This window comes from Cynoglossus semilaevis, chromosome 12, assembly GCF_000523025.1.
Source record: "Cynoglossus semilaevis isolate Cse_v1.0 chromosome 12, Cse_v1.0, whole genome shotgun sequence".
Classification (NCBI taxonomy): domain Eukaryota; kingdom Metazoa; phylum Chordata; class Actinopteri; order Pleuronectiformes; family Cynoglossidae; genus Cynoglossus; species Cynoglossus semilaevis.
In genome coordinates, this window is record NC_024318.1 from 15,000,833 (window position 1) to 15,022,036 (window position 21,204).

The 21,204-nt window shown below is 39.5% G+C and overlaps 1 protein-coding gene across 1 annotated transcript in view; it reads left to right on the plus strand.

Annotated features, from left to right (window-relative positions):
• LOC103387671 (VPS10 domain-containing receptor SorCS1-like) overlaps positions 1-20,902 on the plus strand; it is a 53,242-nt gene extending 32,340 nt beyond the window's left edge. Inside the window, 18 exon segments of the mRNA XM_017037054.2 lie at positions 1,269-1,415; positions 2,455-2,557; positions 2,677-2,753; positions 3,868-3,959; positions 4,144-4,251; positions 4,452-4,569; positions 4,719-4,852; positions 6,687-6,800; positions 6,981-7,152; positions 7,741-7,927; positions 8,571-8,704; positions 8,819-8,942; positions 10,192-10,304; positions 12,397-12,531; positions 15,512-15,611; positions 17,286-17,394; positions 18,506-18,660; positions 19,952-20,902. Coding sequence (XP_016892543.2) covers positions 1,269-1,415; positions 2,455-2,557; positions 2,677-2,753; positions 3,868-3,959; positions 4,144-4,251; positions 4,452-4,569; positions 4,719-4,852; positions 6,687-6,800; positions 6,981-7,152; positions 7,741-7,927; positions 8,571-8,704; positions 8,819-8,942; positions 10,192-10,304; positions 12,397-12,531; positions 15,512-15,611; positions 17,286-17,394; positions 18,506-18,660; positions 19,952-20,010 — 2,181 coding nt within the window. The 3' untranslated portion in view covers positions 20,011-20,902.
• The last annotated feature ends 302 nt before the right edge of the window (positions 20,903-21,204 follow it).

The following is a 21,204-nucleotide window of genomic DNA, read 5'->3' on the forward strand; positions in this document are numbered from 1 at the left end:
AGTATTCAATAGCTCCAGTCAAACGGATAAAAGTCGTTGAATGACTTTGATGGAGTTAAGATTCTTAACACGCACCGAACATGACAGAATGAATTTGTTTGTTTTTAGAATAAAGGAATGAAAAAAGTTTAAACACCTTAGAAGTGATGTCGTTGATCCACGCTTCAGAAGAGCAGGTAGCCAAGGTTGGTGGAAAAGAAATGTTTGCTCGGCTGTTATTTTAGACAAAACAAATAACAGCAAAGCAGTTTACCTTCCTACTCGCCTGTCACCCAGGTTCCGATTTTTTTGAATATAAAAAAGATACAACTATGAACTGTGAATGACAGTCATACAGCAAAGCAAGGTCAACACCAAACCAAAAAACAAAGAAAAACTCTTGTAATAAGTCACTATTAACAACACCGTATTGTGTAGAATCAGAATTCCTGACCGTCCCTGCGACTCCCACCCATCAATTCTTAGAAGTTGTTTTTTTTTTCCCAAAGCCAAAATTCTTAATATCCTCAAAATCCCTGTCCTAGAACTGAGTGAATTCAGTCCACTGTTTTAGTAGAAACAAAATAATTTGACGTTCAAACGTTGCAGGAAATATAAAATATATAAACAACTCAAAGGCCACCTGTAGGGGGCTTCCATGGTGGATGAACAGCAGACATCTGTTCGGAGACTTCTAGATTATCATAATAGCCGTGATTCCCTTGGAGTCATTAATATTACAAAAATATACTTCTGAGCCTAGTTAAAAGGGGAGTTTCTGACCCCTAGATGGTCCTTCGAGGTACTGCAAGAAATTAATTATGGCCCCTTGAGAAAAAGAATTACCCACTCCCACCCTTCTCCTTATCTGTACTGTTACCCACACACACTGAATGCTAACCTAAGGTTGTGTCACTGTCCACACACACACACACACACCGCCTGCCCACACCGCCGGCAGGAAGAGGCTATTTTGGTTTGGACAGTGATTTAACGCGGTTTAAATTGAGGAGAAACCCTGAACAGGAGCCGTTTCTGCTTCAGTCGGTCTCCAGATCTCTGCACCTCAAATACAAAGGAGGAGGAGAAATAACTCAAGGCCGTGCCATATGTTGTTTTGATTCCTCACAGTCCTACAGATGGTCCAAAATAGTGCTCCCTGTCAGAAACTTTCAGACTTCCCTTCCCTTGTTGAACAAGGCCTTCAGCTTTTCCTTAAGGCTGAATATCTTAGAGTTTTTTTCCCCGTTATTTTTGTCCTTACCGTTCTGCATCTCTCATCTTCTCAGGTCGCCGGGATTAAAGGAGTGTTCCTGTCAAATAAAGTTATCGAGAACCAAGTGAAAACTTATATCACCTACAACAAGGGGAGAGACTGGCGCCTTCTCCAGGCTCCTGCGACCGATCTCCATGGAAACAGAGTCTATTGTGAGCCGGTAAGTGAGCATCTGACATGAGAGGGATATGCTAATGTAAATCTGCACTGTACCTTAGGAACATATGAACAACACCAACTCCACTGTGTGTCGTAAGTGCGGTAGTTTGACTCCTCTTCATGTAACGTCAGCCAGTCGGTGTCACTGTCACCCAGTTGGACCACACACACACGGAATATCGTTTCATTCACTGAAAGAAGGTTAAAAAAAGGAAGCCCAGGACTGGCTAGTTCTATGCTAACTGTTACATTAAAACACACATACTTGACCATGCTATGCTTCATAAGACAAATCATATGCATGTTTAAGGATATGGTTTCCAAAATAAATCAGTCATTTATTGTATGTGTAGATTTATAATTAATAATAAAGGTCAGAAAGTACGTATTAGCATCTATTTAATTGAGACCTAAACATGATTTTTTAAATTTAAAACATCACAATTATTTATAGAACTAGAAAAAAACATCCTAAACATGATTTTTTAAATTTAAAACTCACAATTATTTATAGAACTAAAAAAAAAAACTTTAAAAGTATTTTAAAGTAAATGTAATAGAAAACAATCAGGAATGTCAACAAATGTCTTGAGTAAAATGAAATAAATAAAAAAAGTCGCACCTACTTGTCTTTATATTGGAAGTTAAAGTTCACATATAAGACATGACAAATATATTAACCTCATTGCATTGTTTTTGTTTGACGAGAAAAATGCCAAAAGAAGGATTTGTTTGACAAATCTATTTATTTACCTGACATACAGTGTGTTGTCACATTGACATTAAACACTTTATTATAGACCCTGTTGCCATGGAAACATGACTCCTCTTTTGCTTTCTTTTCAACTAACTTATAATAAAGTAGCCTCTGGGGTCAACCTTGTTCTTTGTTAACATCCAGCAGGATAATTAGCTTTTAAGAAAGGTTTTGCAGTTCATTCAGAGATATTTGAACAAAAATTTGTTTGTCAATTAGTTTTATATGAAATCCTTCACTTTTCACCCCTCATGACGAACTTGTCTCGTTGTCTTCTGTTCAGCCTTTCTGCTCCTTACACCTGCATCTCCACGTGTCCGAGAATCCTTACACCTCGGGAAACATCGTCAGCAAAGACACTGCTCCGGGAATTATAATAGCATCAGGTTAGTAGGCTCCATTTGTGCATACGCCAAGAGGAGAAACAAGTATTTTATTTAAAAAAAATGTAATTTCAATGGTTTATCATTTTAATAAAGGTTTTAAAATACTCTTTTTATACTAGGTGTGGTTGGACCTGAGCTCACCAGTACCAACGTCAGTATTTTCATCACCTCTGATGCTGGAAACACTTGGACAGAGGTACAGTAGAGGTTGCTGTTTCCAGCTTTTGGATAAGGTAGTAATTGGAAATGTAAAATTGCCCCATACTTTTTCATCAAGAACCCCCCCAAACAGCGGACCCCCCTTCACAAACCTACAGACAATACTACTAAATCTGTAAAGAAACATCAACTTTTTAAATTTCTTACTTTTAATCACTATTCAGTAATTATTACATTTGTTTAGCTTAAGACAATTAATGTCGTACATGCGCTAGCTAGCTACATGCTAGCTCAAGGAGCAGAGCAGCTTAATAACAGGCACAAACTGCCAGATCTAAACAGATTACGTCATGCTGAAATCGCAGCCGGCACATAAGATGTGTTCAAGTACCATCGGAAACTCGTAAAACTTGTGAAAATATTGGAAATTAAAAAAATTTTATACACTGCAGAAAGAGACAGTTTTATCTACAATCCTTTTGACAGGAGAAAACAACTTAGAAAGTAAAGAAAAATTAAAGTACTAAATCAATTAAAGACATAAATGTTCCATCTAAATAAAAAACCTCAAACTGCTCTGGAGATAGTACACAACACTCCACAGCACTCCTAGTGTTGAGTTGTAGCAGTCTCTCACCTTCTGCCTCCAGCTTCTCCATGGCAGCAGCTGTAAATTATATGGCTGACTGCAAATCACACATTTATTTCAGGAACATTTTAACTTTTTTTTAAAAAAATTTTTTCAACACTAGCCCCTGCTGGCCAATCCTGCTACTACACTTGGAGATACATTTCAGAATGGCTTCAAAACATTTCTGTCCCAAGCCCTATTTTTTTTATATATTAAAATGACACTTACAACACATAGGAAAAAATAAATAAAAGGAAAAGCTGCCATCTAACAGAGCATTTTAATGCCACACACTGAAAGGAACGATACAAAAGTTAACATTCACTCCTGACTGACGCGCAGCCGTTTTACACAAAAGACACTTGTTTTAAACTCTGAAACCGAAAGAATTCCGTATCACTGTGTTTCCTGTTTATTCCTCACAAATGAGGCTGCGGCGTCAAAACGTGTTCCCTGTCACTGATGTTTCCTTTATTTCCTCTGTTGGGATAAAGTAAACCACAGATTGTGGTGTGTGCAGGTTTTTCAGGAAGAGTACAGCGTGTTCTTTTTGAATCAAGGAGGATCTCTGGTGGCCATCCGACACACGCCTCTGCCAATTAGACACATTTGGTAAGGCCCTCCAAGGATGCACCATATCTTTTTCCAGCCTATACTCAATCTTCACAACAAGAAGGGAGTTCGTTTTTCTCTTTTTTTTTTTTTTTTCTTTTCCTGTTGAGGTTTCCGTACTGAATCCTGTTCTATTTGTGGCCAGTTTGTCTGTGATTCAATCGTTGCTCTTTTTTCCCCCCAGGCTGAGTTTTGATGAGGGCAGAAACTGGGACAAATATAGTTTCACCTCTTCTCCGCTCTACGTGGATGGGGTGCTGGGGGAGCCTGGAGAGGACACCCTCATAATGACGTAAGGAATATGAAACCATAAAAATTAAAATGTGCTTCCAGTTTGTTAAAGGCAAAAATGTCCCCTGTTGAAGACTTGGATGTTTTTAAAATACAGTAATTAGGTTTTCCCAGTCCCAGATGGGCCGTGGAGACACGTCTCAAACCATTTTCATTCCTCACCACACATTAAACAAAATATTTTTGTCTTCCTTTTCGCAGGATATTCGGTCATTTCAGTCACCGGTCCGAGTGGCAACTCGTCAAAATCGACTTCCGCTCCATTTTTAAAAAACGCTGCACGTCTGATGACTACGTGACCTGGCAGTTGCACAACGAGGTGAGAGCTTCCCGCCGCCCGTTTGACTGGTGATAGTGAGAACTGCTGATTAAACTCCAGTGCATTTCTTTTATTCAGTGGCACAACAAAGGAACGTAAAAAAAAAAAGAGGAGCCTCTGAAATGTTTATGATGCATTATTCATCACAGGGGGAAGTATGCATCATGGGGATGAAGAGAATCTTCCAGAAACTTAAAACAAACGCTCAGTGTGTCAAGGCCAGAGATCAGTATATTTCCCAGACGTCAGACTCCTGCCCCTGCACGGAGGCCGACTTTGAATGGTGAGTTTCATGTTCTCGATAACGTCTTGTACCGCTTCATTAAACTCAACTCACAACACCTTCCCAATCTCCGGAGGAAAAGTCTGGGAAGCAAACCTTCGGAAAAATTTGACAATTGAACGTTTGAAGACCGATTTAAAAAGTCTGTTGTTTTTTATTCCCCCGTTCTCTCAGACGGTTTCTCATAAAAAGTTTGTCATCACTTCTGTGTCAACACTCCCGAATCAAGTTAAGTGTTTTGGAGACAAAAAAAAAAGTTTAATGCTCCAGTAAAATATGGGCTTAGAGATAAAGATACATTTTGATTGTTGATCCCTAAAATCCCCTGAAATTAGTTTATTGTAAATAAAACAATAATTTACATATAAAACTTACATCATTTAAATCCTTAATATTCAGATTCTTATTACTGTTGTAAAAATAAAGTATTAAAGAGTCATCATCAAAGGCATGGTTTTACTGTTACTGTATAGTTGTTAGCTGTTGTGAACCTAATTTTCAGATTATGTACTGTAGTTTTACTAAATTCAAATAAACCTTCATCTTAATTCCTCCTCGAACTCAAAACGCTGATGCTGAAGATACTAACTGTTGCACATTGCAGATAGATTTTTTTTTTTTTTTTCAGCTTTGCAGGAGAAGAACTCCTGCGATCTCAGTCAATAAAGCTTCGATTTTAACTTCATTATTTGGGCAGGAAAAAACAGGGCCTGACATAATCCCACAGAAAGTTCTATTCAAGGATGTATTCTGTACGTACTCTGAATATGTTGAATAAAACCTCAATATTAACCTTAGGGTCAATCATCCCTTTCACACATGCAGCACAAAAAAAGAGTTTTCCTATTGTCCGTTAGCCTTTTAACGCCATTAGCAAACACAATGTACCATTAGAGGCAATCGAGTGATTTCTGCTGGAAATGGGAAACATATGTAGCTATTCCATTAAAGCCAGATGTTTGCAGCTAAAATAGTAATTTACTACAATGTATAGAGTGTATTTCAGATTCATTTGATGTTATCTTGATTGAAAAAAAGATGCCTTTTAAAAAACAAGGACATTTCGGTGTGACCCCAATCTTTTGAGTAGTAGTGTAAGTACCTGTTAGCAGATAATTTAAACAACTTATATAAGACATACTGTATATTTTATATATATATATATATATATTATTGGAATAATGTACACGATATCAATTTAAAGTAAGGAGCGAAGTGATCACATCATCTTCCAGATAATCATAACTGCTATAATTAGTTGCAGAAATGATACGATGTGCTTTGGGGATTGCACGTCTGCTGCTGTTCATTTAACACAAGTGCACTTCAGTAGATATGCTGTGTGAATAACGCTCACCTTATTTCGAGCTGCTTGTTTATCTGTCACAAGTATCAGATATAAGACAGATTTTATTGTACATTACTGCTGTCTCTCTGACTTTTGTCTCTGCAGTGAAATGAGCAGCACTGAATCCCACAAACTTTAAGACTCATTAAACTTTCGCTCTGTGGCTTCAGAGACTTGTTTTCCTGAACATGATGAAAAAAAGTAGGACACGTTCCCCCTGACTTTGCTGAGTTAAAGCTATACTTAGTCTGAACACAAACAATGCTACTTGTTCTGCCTCAAATGTTTGATACATAAAACATCAAACCTTAAATTCTCCGGGCTGCTGTGGTGGGAGAATGTGGTGTCAAACCTCAAAGAGCGCCTTTCACAGCAGATATGCTCACAGTGTGTATAATTCAGACCCGGCTAAGTTATTATATTGGCTGTTGTAAATAAATAACAACTAATCGTGAGCCTTTCATTTCTGTTATTGAACTGAAACAGTGACTACGGCTTTGAGAGACATATCGACGGGAGCTGCACGCCCGAGTTCTGGTTCATTCCTTCGGCTTCATCTAAAGATTGCATCACGGGGGACAGCTTTTTCAACACCACGGGGTACGCACCGCTTATTTCTACGCAATAAGGCAAAATGAGTAGTGGGTGGTTGGATTTAAGCTTAATTTGTGTTTGATGTAAAACCAATAAAGGACTTTTTAATCTTATGGGACAAGATGCATGATATTATATACTTCCATTCACTTTTTTGCTTTCCTCTTTGTCTCCAATAAATGCAAGCTATCGGCGGGCGTGGTCCAACAACTGCACGGACGGAACACTTCTGAAGTACAGCCCCAGGCGGGAAAAGTGTCACCGACAGGCCCCCAGAGGCCTCCAGCTCTTCACCAGCGAGGGGACACTGGTAGCAACACTGGGAAAGAATGTCACATTCTTGGTCTTACTTGAAGAGGTGATGAAACCGTTTGAATTTCATAATGATAGAAGCTACTGCTATTTATTTTCAGACATGGTATCTTGAAAAGATTGAACAAACGCAGGGTTCCCAAAGATGACATGGTATCTTGAAAAGATTGAACAAAAGAGTTCCAGAACAAAAGTTCCCAAAGACAGATCTTTAGGATAGTATCCAAATCAGGAGACTTTTGGATCCATACATGTAGCTTAAAACAACACAAGCTTATTTGTGTCTAGTGAAACATTAGCCCTCGACCATTTTTTTTGCATCACAGATTGTTGTATTGGGACTGATGCCCCAATAAGTATATGCAGTTAAATATATGAAAGGGCCCGTTTAGTTGAACACAAAACTGATACTCGCAGGAATTGAAGAAAGACATACGAAGATCTTTTTCGACAACTCTCTCGAAATCTCTTTTTAGCTATCTCCTGCCACCTGGTGGAAGAGTATTTACTTGCTCTATTTCGCACTGTTGTATAGACAAACCACATACCAACTGTGTTAAATGTGATCATTTTTTCAAAACAACTGTAGGAACCCTTGCAGTGTTGCTAACACTATTGTGTTTCCTTTTTGAAGGGCCTTGGCTCCACCACCAGTATAACAGTGGACTTTGGCGACGGGACCACGATATCCTACGTTAACATTAGCTCCATCGAGGACGGAGTCAAACACACCTACAGCAAAGTTGGAATCTACCAGGTCTCCGCTACGGCGAGCAACGCGCTGGGCTACGACAGGGTGATGCTCTACCTCCACGTATCCTGTGAGTCATCCAGTGGTTTCCATTAAGCATAAAGAAGTGTCTTAGCTAAGGTCGTTATTGGCTTTATGACTTCAAAGGTTGTACTACAGTATGTCTAGATTTATTTTTTTTAAGGGCGTCTCATCTCCTGTTGCAAACAGATATCGTGGACTGTGAGATCCATCAGCCACAAAATAGGTCATATTTTTCAACTCCACGTGGATCAAGGAGAGGAAAGCATGGCGTAATTGGAAGCACGGTTAAATGCGCTCCGACTCCGCCGCGAACATTAAACCAGCTCGTTAAAAAAGAGAAATCTCCATCAGAGTGCCACTCACCCACCCTGCCGCTCACCCACCCTGTGTAGGCTCAAAAGAGGCCTGTTTGTTGTTTCCTCACTGACAGAGTGGAGCAGCGTTTGTCAGTTTGGATTCTGCTCATTATAACGGGATCCAATGGCGACGCTTTCATGGCAGCTCAAAGAATGAAACTATCCACAGGCACTTGTCAACATTTTCCCCACCATCTATCTGTGCACTCACTCCAGAAAACCACTACAATGCCAAATGTATTTCTTCTCAAAGTGTGTTTTTATTTGTTGTATTTTTGGGCTAATTGTTTTTTTTTTATGAGGTAATGAACACGAGTCCTTCTCTCTCTGAAGGTCTTCTTGAACTGGTCCAGCTCTCCGCTCCATCGGTGGTCGTCAGGAACAAAGCGGTGAACTTCACGGCCGCCCTGCACCCCCTGAACGTGGGGACGGTCATTTACTACTGGTGGCTTGATAACAAAACAGAGGTGAGGCGGGATTTTTTCTTTCTTGTGCTCCTTTAGTTATGAATGAAGTGAAGCATGTGCTGTAGTCGCGGTGTCTCTCTGACTCCACTCTGTGTCTACGTATGTGCTTCTCAGCCCACTGTGACCCTGGACAGCACCATGTCTTTAACTTTCTCCAAAGAAGGAAGATACACCGTCACTGTCCAGGCTGCGGTCGGCAACACCGTCCATCAGGACCAGATGACCGTAGCAGTTTATGGTGAACTATAAATTCTCACTTTATTTTATTTCAACTTGTATGCTCTATAAAGCAGCGGTTCCCAACCTCTGGCCTGTGGACTGGTCCTGGTTCGTGGGTCATTTGGTACCGGGCCGCCACGAAATAACTAATGTTTTACTTCACGTAAAAAGATTCCTGTCATTTTAATATACTTTCTTAAGTTAAAAATAATGGCACATTTTCAAAATAATATTTCTTTTAGACTCAGAAAAATGTCTAAAAGATGCTTTATTTTGAATTACCTTCATTACTACTGGTCTGCAGTATAAGCCAGTACTGGTATATGTATATTCCAGTACAGTATACAATGCATTTACCCAGAGAAAATATATTTAGACCTACAATCAATATAACATTAAATCAAATTAATACAATTATTTTTTTATTTAGATTTTTATTGTCATCAGATACCATATATATACCATAAATACCATGTTAATTTATCTGGTGTGTGTTAAATAGTCAATAATATTACTAATAAAAGACATGTGTATTTACATTTACTTAGAAATTTCAGAACTATTTTGAAACTAATAGGCTACGGGTGCTCGATAGGCCCAGAGATATTGTTTCCATTTCACCTAGTCCCTAATCCCAGATTAGGTTGTGTGGGAGTACTTGGTCTGTGGAAACTGCCAAATCATCTTGAGGTCCACTGTTGTGGCGGTCCCCGATGGAAGAACGGTGTCGCTGCAAAACAGATCTCTCATTTGTGACCCAGATTTTAGGAGTTTGGAGCCATGAGAGATTTAAACACATTGATAAAAAAAAGGCTATTTATTTATTTATTTAACATTTGTCTGGAATAATAAAAAAAAACATTTATGCTTTCGTACCTCACCGTAAACAAAGAATAATAATACATAAACAGACTTTCCCATATTCATATATGTATTACATCCAAAAGGCTGTCTTTTCTGAGAAGATGATTGATCACTAGACGTATAACCAGGAAATTATTTTTTTACACTTTAATTACACTTTTTGTTTTGCCAACAGGTTATGAAATCATACAGAGCGTTGAATCACAGACACTCGTTTTTTTGTGTGTGTTACGCCCATTATTATTTAATAATACCAGTAACAAACAATAAACTGAATTAAATCAGAATGTTTACTAAGAAATGAAACCCGTTCTGTAGAAACGCGACGAATCATTTATTTACATTGTTCTAAAATGTCTTTTCACAGAATGGATGAATAACGACTTCATTTCTGACAATTGCAGATTATTTCCGGTCCCATGTCTTAGCCTTTTCTTCTAATTTGGACGACTCGAACCCCGGGGTGGCGGAGTGGAGAGAAGACATCTGCCGGGTGATAAAGAACTCGGCGGAATAGGTGGCTCGGCTCCAGCCTGTAGAGAAAAGAAACCTAATTCTCAGTGAGCGCTGAGCCGCTGACATTTCTATTCTTGGCAGCGCAGCATTTGTATTACATGTGGTCAGGTGTCAAGAGCTGCGTTCAGCCGCTCGCCTCACCTTCGCCTCTTTTCTCTGTAATTAGTCGCTCACCTTTATGCTCTCTGACATTTGAACAGGTTAAAGTACAAACCTGGGTGTAGTCTTAACGTAACTGTAGTCTTAACTATGAACACAAAGGGAGAAAAGGTTCTCTGCCTGTTAACAGTAGAATGGTTTGATTTAAATATTGTCTTGATTTGTGCTACTGTGAGGAAGTCACATGGATCTTTTTTTAAATTTGTGGACGTCGGAAGTGATAGCTGTCAACAAAAGGGGAGGAGGGTCATGGCAGAAAACTTTGTGGTAGTTTCTATTGTGTTAATGTGGAGAAGCAGAGGCTCAGTGGTTACTTCCTGCCATCCTCTAACCAGAGGGTCAGGGTTTGATCTAGCTAGCGATTCTCAAACTTTGTTTGTGGATTTTTACGCCCCACCTGCCCCCGGTCGCCCCAACAAAAACTTTGACAAATCACATTTCAAATTTATTGAAACTAACACCGAGTCTCGTCATTAGAATGGTTTGATTTAAATATTGTCTTGATTTGTGCTACTGTGAGGAAGTCACATGGATCTTTTTTTAAATTTGTGGACGTCGGAAGTGATAGCTGTCAACAAAAGGGGAGGAGGGTCATGGCAGAAAACTTTGTGGTAGTTTCTATTGTGTTAATGTGGAGAAGCAGAGGCTCAGTTCATTTTATAATGAACCAAAATCTATAACATAACAAATATCACAAAGTTCAAAAACAGAAAATAAAAGCCTCAAAAATGATCATGTCTTGGTCCCCCACCACTGCGAACCAAAATCTATAACATAACAAATATCACAAAGTTCAAAACCAGAAAATAAAAGCCTCAAAAATTATCATGTCTTGGTCCCCCAGCAGTGGGCCCCGCCCCACACTTTGAGAATCACTGACTTAGACCCAGACCCAAAAGTGCAAAACCCATATATAAACCTGCCATACTTTACCATTGTAGGCAACCAGTCAGTAAACATTCCCAAAGGTAAATGAAGTGAAACGATAATTAAAATTAAAAAGTTAATTCAAATCTAGCTGTCCGTAAATTCCCTGCTGTGACAGCTGTCCTCTGTTTGCTGAACAACCCAAACCTTAAGAAAAGAGAATCCTGTTTTTTTTAAATATAATTCCTCTTTTATGTTTTTAATAAAAATGAATGATCAAAGATTAGTTTTCTAATCTGTTCCCTCCACCACATTCTCTTTGAATATTTTATTTTTGCTCTTAACTGACCAAGAACTACATTTAAAAAATGCTTTCTAAATAAATTTAATTAAGTAATTAGTTAATTAGTTACAATTGATAATAAATTGCTAAATTCTGAATAATTAAAAAAATCATTTCAATATTTAGTTTGACTTGTCACTTGCAGCATCAGAGGAAAAACAAAAACATCTACGCCCAAATGTTTCTCCAAATTAAAAATATTTTAATTTAACTCGCAGTTCACAGAAGGAATTTGATTTGGAAGATGATTTCAAAAATGGAAGATTCAAAAGATCTCTGCACAAAAACGGACTGTGAAATAAAAAAAAAGAACTGCGAAACATAAGTGCAGCCCAGTAGGATAAGCACATCATTTGGTTGAATAGTAAAAAAAAAAAACCTAGAGGAATATATGATTTGAGGATTTGATCTACATTTGGAAAAAGAGAGAAAAGTCTTTGACCGGTTATCTGTGATAACAATTTCTGCTTGGTTTGATTGAACTCTGACCTTTCGTTCTGTCAGTACATACTGCACAGGAAGCTTTGCCCTTTACAGAACGTGGTGGGATTCAGTTGATCTATGCATTATCTCCTCAGACAGACTCCTGCGGTAGTCCATGATAAATTAGGCTCAAAGTCCAACTGGACGTTCTCATCAATACCAGGGACCCCAGAGCAGTTTATTGTGAACTTTGAGGCCCAGACCCTGTTCAAATTAAGTTTCCTCTTTGTTGTCGTCAAAGGCCACCAAAATCAGCGAGGATCAGCTCCTGGTCACGGTACTTCCAGGTTTACCAACCACAGCAGAGATTTTCATCGTGCCTGAGAAGCGAAGGAGAGACGGAGCGTCACATGTGAAGTGGGCTCACCTGGATCAGGTACTGACTCTGTTTTTCATTAAAGTCACGTTAGATATATCGTGAGAAGTCGCGGGACCTGACACAGCCATCAGCTGCTGTGTAAAATGTAACAGTATGTTTCTGTGTAGGAGGTCATGTTTCAGTTTATATTTGCTGTCCTAACCCTTCTTGTCTCGTCTCGTCTTATCTTGTCTTTTCATGAAGTGGTAGTATACAGTATATAGTCATTTCTTTATTTGAATTTTTTTAGTGATCATTTCTGTCATTTTATATATTTCCTCTCCTTTTTGGGGGCAGTGGTCACTTAGTGGTTAAGGAAGCAGACTTGGACTTGGGTCCAGAAGGTTTAAGGTTCGAGTCCACCAGCTGCCAAGTTACTGCTGAGGTTCTCTGAGCATGGCACTGTCCCCACACGCTGCTCCCCGGGCGCTTAAAGCTGCCCCCTGCTGACTTTGGTGATGGGTTAAAAGCAGAGGTCAGATTTGGTCATGTCCAGTGGTGTGCTGTGTCACAATGACAAGGAGTTCACTTTCCTTTCCTTTCTTCCTTTTTCAAATGTATCGAGTAACCTCCTTAAGAACAAACCAAAAATAATATTTTGTTGTGCAGTCTACTTTTATCTTTAATCAGCCCACAAAACTTTTTATATTTTTTTTATTTTCCAGAAACCTTTTTCAGAATGTCATCAATTAGTTGTTGTTCACACATTGAAAAGTTTAATTAAAGAAAGTTAAATTTGACTCAAACTATGGGTTAGCTGTTGTTGGAAAGTGTTGCCGGAATCATTTTCCAAATTATGTTTAACCACTAAAATTAAGTGAGCGAGTTCAAACACTGCAAGTCTCTTCCTTCACCAATTGGTTCTAGAAATGTTCAAACAACTTATCAAATCAGGCAGTTTTTTTTTTTTTAATCCAATTTCAAAAATTTCTTTTGTGAAAAGTTTCATTTGGTTTGAATCCTTTTTTTCTTATCAGCCAGGTGCCAGCTGTTCTCTCTCTCTCTCTTCATCCCGGTTCACTGTGAAAATCAACTTGTAGAGTCTTAAATCTTGTTTGGCTGCTGCAATACATCACAATGAGGATCATGTCTGCATTTATTTAGTGGGGGTTACATTATAGTTGCATGGTAACACACCGTTAGGCGCGGTTTGCTTGGAAAAGCTTGCACGCCGCCGCAGCAGCCGCCGCACTGCAATAAGGTTAACAATGACAGAAATAAATGGAGACATCATGCTCACCTTGATGGATGATCAAAATAGACGGAGTCTAAATTATCTACAGTGAGAGGAGACGACACCGCCATCCATTGATGATTCATGTTTGTGGAGGTTGCTTTATTATTTCACTAAAAGGGTCAGCAGTAATGAAGACAGTGATTTTTGTTGAAATTTTAATTTAAAAATATATATTTATATATATATATTTCCACTCTTATATATACAATATATAAATTAAGTGGATCTGTTACCATCTAGCTGCTCATTGCAGGGGCTGCATCATAATTTTATCATGAATATTCTTGGCATATTTCACGTAAAATTCAAAAATGTGTCATCATTTATTTATTTATTTATTTATGTCATGATCAAAGCAGTCGTGTTCAGCAAAGTTGGAGCTGGTATCTATAAAGTGATGTACTTTATATGTACCGGTGAACGTGTAATGTGCAGTATGAACACAAGAGGGCAATGTCTTTCTATGTGAACGCAGCGGAAAGGCGCTGAAATGAGCGTCACAATTCTACATATACTGTAGTTGTATAACTCCTGAGACAGAGAGAAAATAAAGTCCATTTTAGCCATGCTGCTACGTCACTATTTTAAAACCAGATGCCCGGATCGTTCAGATCGATCTGTTATCAGGTTAAAGGAGGCCACCTCAGATGTAAACAACACTATTATTATTATTATCGTTATTATTATCATGCAGAGCCGTTTCTCAAAAAGCCGAGCAGGATGAGCTCATTTATTCATCATAACGGTGAGCACCTCGATGTATCACGGGTAAACATCATTTTCGCTGCCTTATAGTGAGTCTTGAACTACGTTAATAGGTATTTAATTACATTGATGCATCATATAATTGGCAGCACGGAGGAAGGAGACAAACTGGGGCAGGCAGCCGGGATTGGGAATTAAAGAGATGTATTTATCTAAAGCCTGTCTGATTACCTGGCAGAACCTCACACACAATGGGGTAATAAATCTTCACTTGGGTCTTCTCATCTCCTGTGAATGACTTGCAATGTGGATGCGATGAGTGAGCGTGGGCCCCACACTCACACACACACACTCTGTGCTGTGTGCGTGTGTGTGTGCGTGGAGCAGCTTATTAAAATGTGTAATAGATTTACTGACCCTGATATGCCACTAGAACAAAAAGTAATTATTCATACTGTGTAGTGCAGTCTAATTTTAACCAGTGGAAAGATTTTTTAGAAAGAGCGGGATGGAATTAGTGAGGCATTGCTAAGGACTCAAATGGGCTCCGGGAAGGCGTTTTACGCTCTTGTTAAATGTCTGCTTCATCTAGGTAGGAGGAAAGAGGGAAAGAACATGACGCACATGAGGCACAAAAAAAAACAACTGAATTTTTATGTTATTTTATTTTATTGAGCCACCTTGATTTATGTTAGCTTAGCCTCGCTAAACTCTCACACCTCACCACTGTGATCTTTACAAAAACACATACTCCAAAGAAAAAATGTTCTTTGGTGCGAAAGAAGATTAATTTAGTTAAATGTCACTTCCCCTCTGTGAGCAGACCAACCTTTACCTGATAAGGTTTCCATCGCTGAGAAATTTCCGCTGCATTTTTGATGCATCAGGTTCGGGCTTTCTCCATGTGTCATATCAACATTTGCTTTTCCTTAGATGGAAGCGAAAATTCTGATTCATAATTTAGGCTTCGGGATGAAATGACTGCCGTTGAAATATTGATGACTTTGGTATATTGCCGTGGTGCAGCTGCTAACAGAGCCTTTCTCTGCTCACCAGCTCTCACAGGTTCTGCTAAGTGCTCTCAACCAGGACCTCATCCAGTTCACACTCAAACCAGGGGTGCAGGTGAATGTATATGCCACGCAGCTGTCTCCAGGTGGGTCTAATATGAAGTGTTTCAAGTTGGCATGACAACCGTTTACAGCAGGGATCGTCAACTGTTTCCTTGGCCAAGGACGGGCAAACTTGTAGGCCAAATTTATGTTATTAAACCTAAAACTTCAGAAACAAATTTGATTTCTGCTGCCATCTACTGGTGTTAACTGAAATTACCATCAATTAATGCAATGCATGAAACAGAGGGAATTCAATGGGGTCTTTACCACACGTTGCATCAGTGCTTGGTGGGCCGGATTTGAAAGCCCAATGGGCCGTATCTGGCCCACGGGCCATAGTTTGCCCATGTCTGTTCTGGACAGACAACTTGGCAGCCGGACACTAAATTGAAAAAAAAAAAAAAAAATCAGATACAAGATATTTTAATCTTCACAATTTTGGAATCTAGTCACGGGTCAGATGGAACGGTTTGGTGTGCTGAATTTGGCCCACGAGCTGCATGTTGATTACTGTCCTATAGGCTGGTACAATTGGCAGTAATTCAATGACTTCTCTTACAGTAACTACTAATATACCTCAGTAATATCTAGTTGATCCGACAAAACACGTGTGATCCCGTGGAATACGTTGTCTTGCATTTGAAATATTTCTTTGCGTTTAAATCATGCCATAATGATCTGTTATTAATGGTGATAATTATTGTTGTAAACTTTTGTGCTTTAATTGTTTTTGGAACAAATTATCCTGGTTTACTTTGACAGTTTATATCCACTGTAAAGATATAAAAAGCTTTTTGTGCTTTCACTGAACATCGTACATAAATCTACATGAAGACACTGTGTCCATGTGGAGACGTTTGTGGCAAGTAAAGGTCATTATATTTTTATTGTTTTTGTTAAGAAAAACCAGGATGACCAGGATGTGCATTCTGATAACTTGTTGCCGTATAAAAAAAGCATGGTGTTGTTCCTGCCATTAAAATGTGTTTTTAATTAGAGACAGATCTCAGCTGTGTACAGGCCAGTCAGGCAGACTGATTGACGATCTACAAGCATGAGCCTTTATCATTTGTGCAGATTGGGGCCTGGTATTGTCCTGTAGAGAGACGCATGAATCAGTTTCCCAACAGTAGTAACAGTAAGAAAAAAAAAATTGTATTGCCATTTGGCTTCTCGGATAAAAATCATGCGATTACCAAACTACTGATGTGATATGTAATGTAATTAGATGTTTATATTGTACACCAGCTGTTCTGACCTCCTCTCCACTCCCCTCTATAGCTCAGCTGGGGTGATGCACTCCCAATTCCCACACCTTGGAGAAAACAGACAAAAAATAAAAAAAAAAAAAAAAAAAAAAAAAGCTTACTTATAAAGGCAGCATGTTTAATCATGCTCCAATGACCAGTACACGCATACATTTACAGCCTGTGTTTATTTACTTGTTAAAATGTCAGCATTAGATTTCGAATTTTAGGAAGGAGGAAAATATTATTTTTAATGATCTTTTTGTTTTTTTAAAAATAGTCCAAACTGCCATCACAATTTTTATCTGGTGCACCCCCTAGTGGCAGTTTGTAGACCCCTGGGGTGCACCAGTTTGTTATTGGTGTCACATATTGTTGGAAAAGAAGAAAGTGATGTCTCTTACATTTATGTGAAAATGAAAAAAAAAAAAAATCAGATTCCTAATTTCAATTCTTTCTCTTTTACAGCACCCCTGGTGGACAGCAGCGTCAGCGGCCACAACAGTACTGCGGTCATCCTCCTGGTTTCAGGCCTTGTGATGGGACTGGCCGTCTTCATAATATACACACTGAAAAGGTACACTGTCTCAGAGACGGTGAATTTCGGTGTAACCGCGGCCGGTGAACGGTTCAGTAGGACGTGTGAAAGAATGTGTGCTGAAATATCAACAAAAACATGACCGTGTTACCAATTTATTGGTTTATTTGTGTGTGTGTGGAAGGGAGTTGGAAGGTTGCACGTGCTGCCATTTGCATAATGGCCCTATATAGAGTCGGTCCCATTATCTCCGAGCGAGCACCTCAGAACTGAACTCCAGAAGATTCCACAAGTATTCCGACTCCGTATGTGTGTGTGTGTGTTACGGACGTCTGCGGCAGCACAATAATAGCTGGAGGAACGAGATGATTCCCCTCTGTCTCAATCTGCGGAATATTACAGGGAATGACAGTCTAATCAATTCTCCCACTGTGCTGAATGGGTGTCATCGCCCTGCAGTTATCAATATTCATCTATCTGACAATGTGAGGGCTGACCTTTCGGAAATGCTAAACACAGGCATTCAAGGTGAGGCGTCCTCCGCAGAATGGCAGCAAAGGTTGAGGAGATAAGTTGTGAGAACACATATATTATACAGTGGGAGACATACAGTAAATAGGATCCGCCGCCGCAGGTAATCCCCATGCCATTCACGGGGAAGCGATGGCTCCCCTCCTTCAGCGGCGCGGAGAGTTTTACTCATTACGAAGTAAAGCACTACTTAGTGTTAACTTTCGGCATTATAATAACTACATCAAGGAATCAACTCTGAATGACCTCAGATGTCGCGGCGCCCAGCTGCGGCTCGGAGTCACCGGGGGAAAACCATGTGAAATTAGAAATGCAAGATGGTTGGTTTTGAACAAAATTGAGTGGGGGCGGCGGGGGTGCTCCGTCGGTGGGAATGAAAAATTGATTGAAAAGCGAGGTGAACAATATGAAAACTGAGAAAGAGCAATGCCCAGCGGAATGCCAAACGCCCCAGTTTCCAGCTTTCAAGCAAATCCTGTCCCGTTCTTATCAGTTAGAAGTAGAACACAACACATTACGGCCGGTGAAAACATTAGTGAGACCAACCTGGTGGCAGCTTTCCATTAACTTTTCTTTTTTTTTTTTTATATCTTTTCATTACCCACTGCATTGACGACAGGAACTTTCCGGCCATCAACACCTTTGCGGCGGAGCAGCCTGACAAAGAACAGGAAGTCATCCCCACAGTGACCTCCATCCCTGTCCAGGGCTCTGAGGGAGACAAGATGGCCTCCATGGACCATGTGGACGTACACTTGGACACCAGCAGCAGAGGTAGTCATTTATTATATTCCTCATATACAGCACATATTTAACGGATATTAAGGAATCAGTTAGCAGCATTTTCCCAACTCAAATTTACACTGGGCCAAATTAAAAAAAAATGGGACAAAAACACGGGCCAAACTTAATATTTATTGAAAAATTTACGGGAATCAACTCTAGTACACATTTGGTATGATCTCACGGACGGGATATAATCACTATGTGGACCAGATTTGGCCCCTGGGCCTGAGTTTGACACATGTGCAAGGCCTTGTTCAAAATCTACCCACTTCTTCTACTTTGGCTTTAGACCGCACTTCTGCATCTGTTATGTTGTTTTGCTGCCACCTAGTGGGGCATTATGGCACTGGTAAATGTTTCAATTTAAAGTGCGAAAAATACGCACTGGTAAATGTTTCAATTTAAAGTGTGAAAAATATTTCATTAGAAATATGGCATTGTAAATGTGAACTTGATTTTTTAAAGTTGGCATTGTAAATGTGAACTTGATTTTTTTTAAAGTGAGATATTTGACTGTATTTTAGTGAATTTCTAACTGTTTTGATTGTCAAGATTTCAACTTTTTATCTTTTTCCTCGTGTATCGTGCTACTGTATGTTTCCATTTTATTAGGAACAGCGGAGATTAACATTTCGATCGTTGGGAAAATGTAACAAATGTAGTTTCGCTTGAACTGAAACTACACTTCGATGACCATGAGCTGTAGAAACACTTTGCTTATCTGTTCCTCTGAGGAAGAATATGTGAATGAACCTTAACTAGGACAGTGTTACTGCACTGCTGTTGACTTATGTTTATTTAGGCTAAAATTTTTTTTTATTTTTTGGATAAATTATGCAGACAATTATCTGATGTCAGTCGTTCAGGTATCTCCATCTCCCCGTGCGTTGTCTTTAAAGCTGCCAAGACGCAGCCATTACTTTCCTTCACACATTTACGCGTATATTTATGTGTGAGTTTGATGTGGCTACATATTAGCATTCACAGATAAGTGAGGCGCAATCAAGTTCCAAGCCAAAGTGGTGAAACGTCTGTGTGAATTATTTGACCCAATAAAATAATTAGTGCATCAGGAAGGTAGCAGACTGGAGAAAGCATTTTCATCAAGAAATATCTATGAGGTTCCGGCTGATTTACCTCCTCCAGCCGCTAAACAATCGACCGGTCCAAGACAAATGTGTTTGCCTGGAAATGAAAAAGAAAAAAAAAAAAAACCACCTGCATGCAGATATCTGCATAAATTCCCAGCTTTTCCTTCTGCCTTTCTCTCCCTTGCCAGGCTACCTGCCATCGCACACAGACATCAAGCTCTCTGATGAAGCGCCCCATGTGTTTTAATGTTGAGCGTCTATGACCGACTCAAATGCAATACATCTTCTTTGGCAGTTACTTCCAGCGAGCGATGAAACGATGGTCACAATGAACGGTCTCAAGTGTTTCGCTACCCATGCATGGACGGACCAGTTCACACTGTGCTGCCTAATCCCTCCGAGGAGACTGTACAGATTTATACCCCGCTTCTTTGAAAACAAAAAAACAAAAAAGGGACACTTTTTGACTGAAAATACTTTGTATTTTTCCAAGGATCTGCCGATCTGATCTTTTTATGTAAATATCGTCCTCCATAATGGAAACAGTGGAAGTTATTTGTCTCGGCTGGGTTACAGCTGTGCCTGCTCAAGTAACGATATTACGGAACGGGCGGAACACGAGTGATGTGTAATAATATCGTGAATTATGATGCTTTTTATTCCTGCTCTCCGGGCTTGTGTTTGTGACGTTTCCTTTGTTTTTTTTTTTACTACTTGGATGTAGCTTCTCGTCGAACAGAGGCTTGCTGAATTCAGGATCTGAAGTCCGTTTTAGTGCCGCTCCAAATGCCGCACATGTCATAACAAACATGAGATGGGAAGATTAAGGATCCCTGTGTACAGTAGGCGAGATCCAGAATGATCTGTCTTCTTTGGAGCCCTAATTTATTTCAGAGACACTGTAATCACCGTGAATCCCAAACCCACCTTTAAAACAATATTTCACACGGGCCTTCTGATCTGAATCCCACGTATGGATCGGCGTCGCTGCGGCAATATGGTATCTGATTTGATTTACAGCGAAACAAAGCAGGCGGTTATAAACCTGTACTCTGTGTTGACGTGTTGCCCCGGAGCGTTTCGTGTTCTTTTTGCTTTGCAGAAGTAGAACCGGAGTTTGATTTAACTGCAAAAAAAAACAAAACAACTTCTGCTTCCGGCAGTTAAGGCGGTGAAGTGTGCCCCATTTGTGATTCTAATTAGTCAATACTCAACAACACAACCGCTAAAGCACAGGTCCAGTAGTTTAATGGCGGCTTTGGACTGATGCCACTGTGACAGTGTGAAAGACGGCGATGGAACTCTCCTGATTTTTTGATTTTTTATTCCTGTGTCAAAAGAAAAAACAACTTTTTGTTATTTCAGACTGTTCGTAGTAACGATGATGAATCCAGCATCCCCTCATGGCATTTCCTCACTTTAGAGCAGAGCAGAGGAGCCT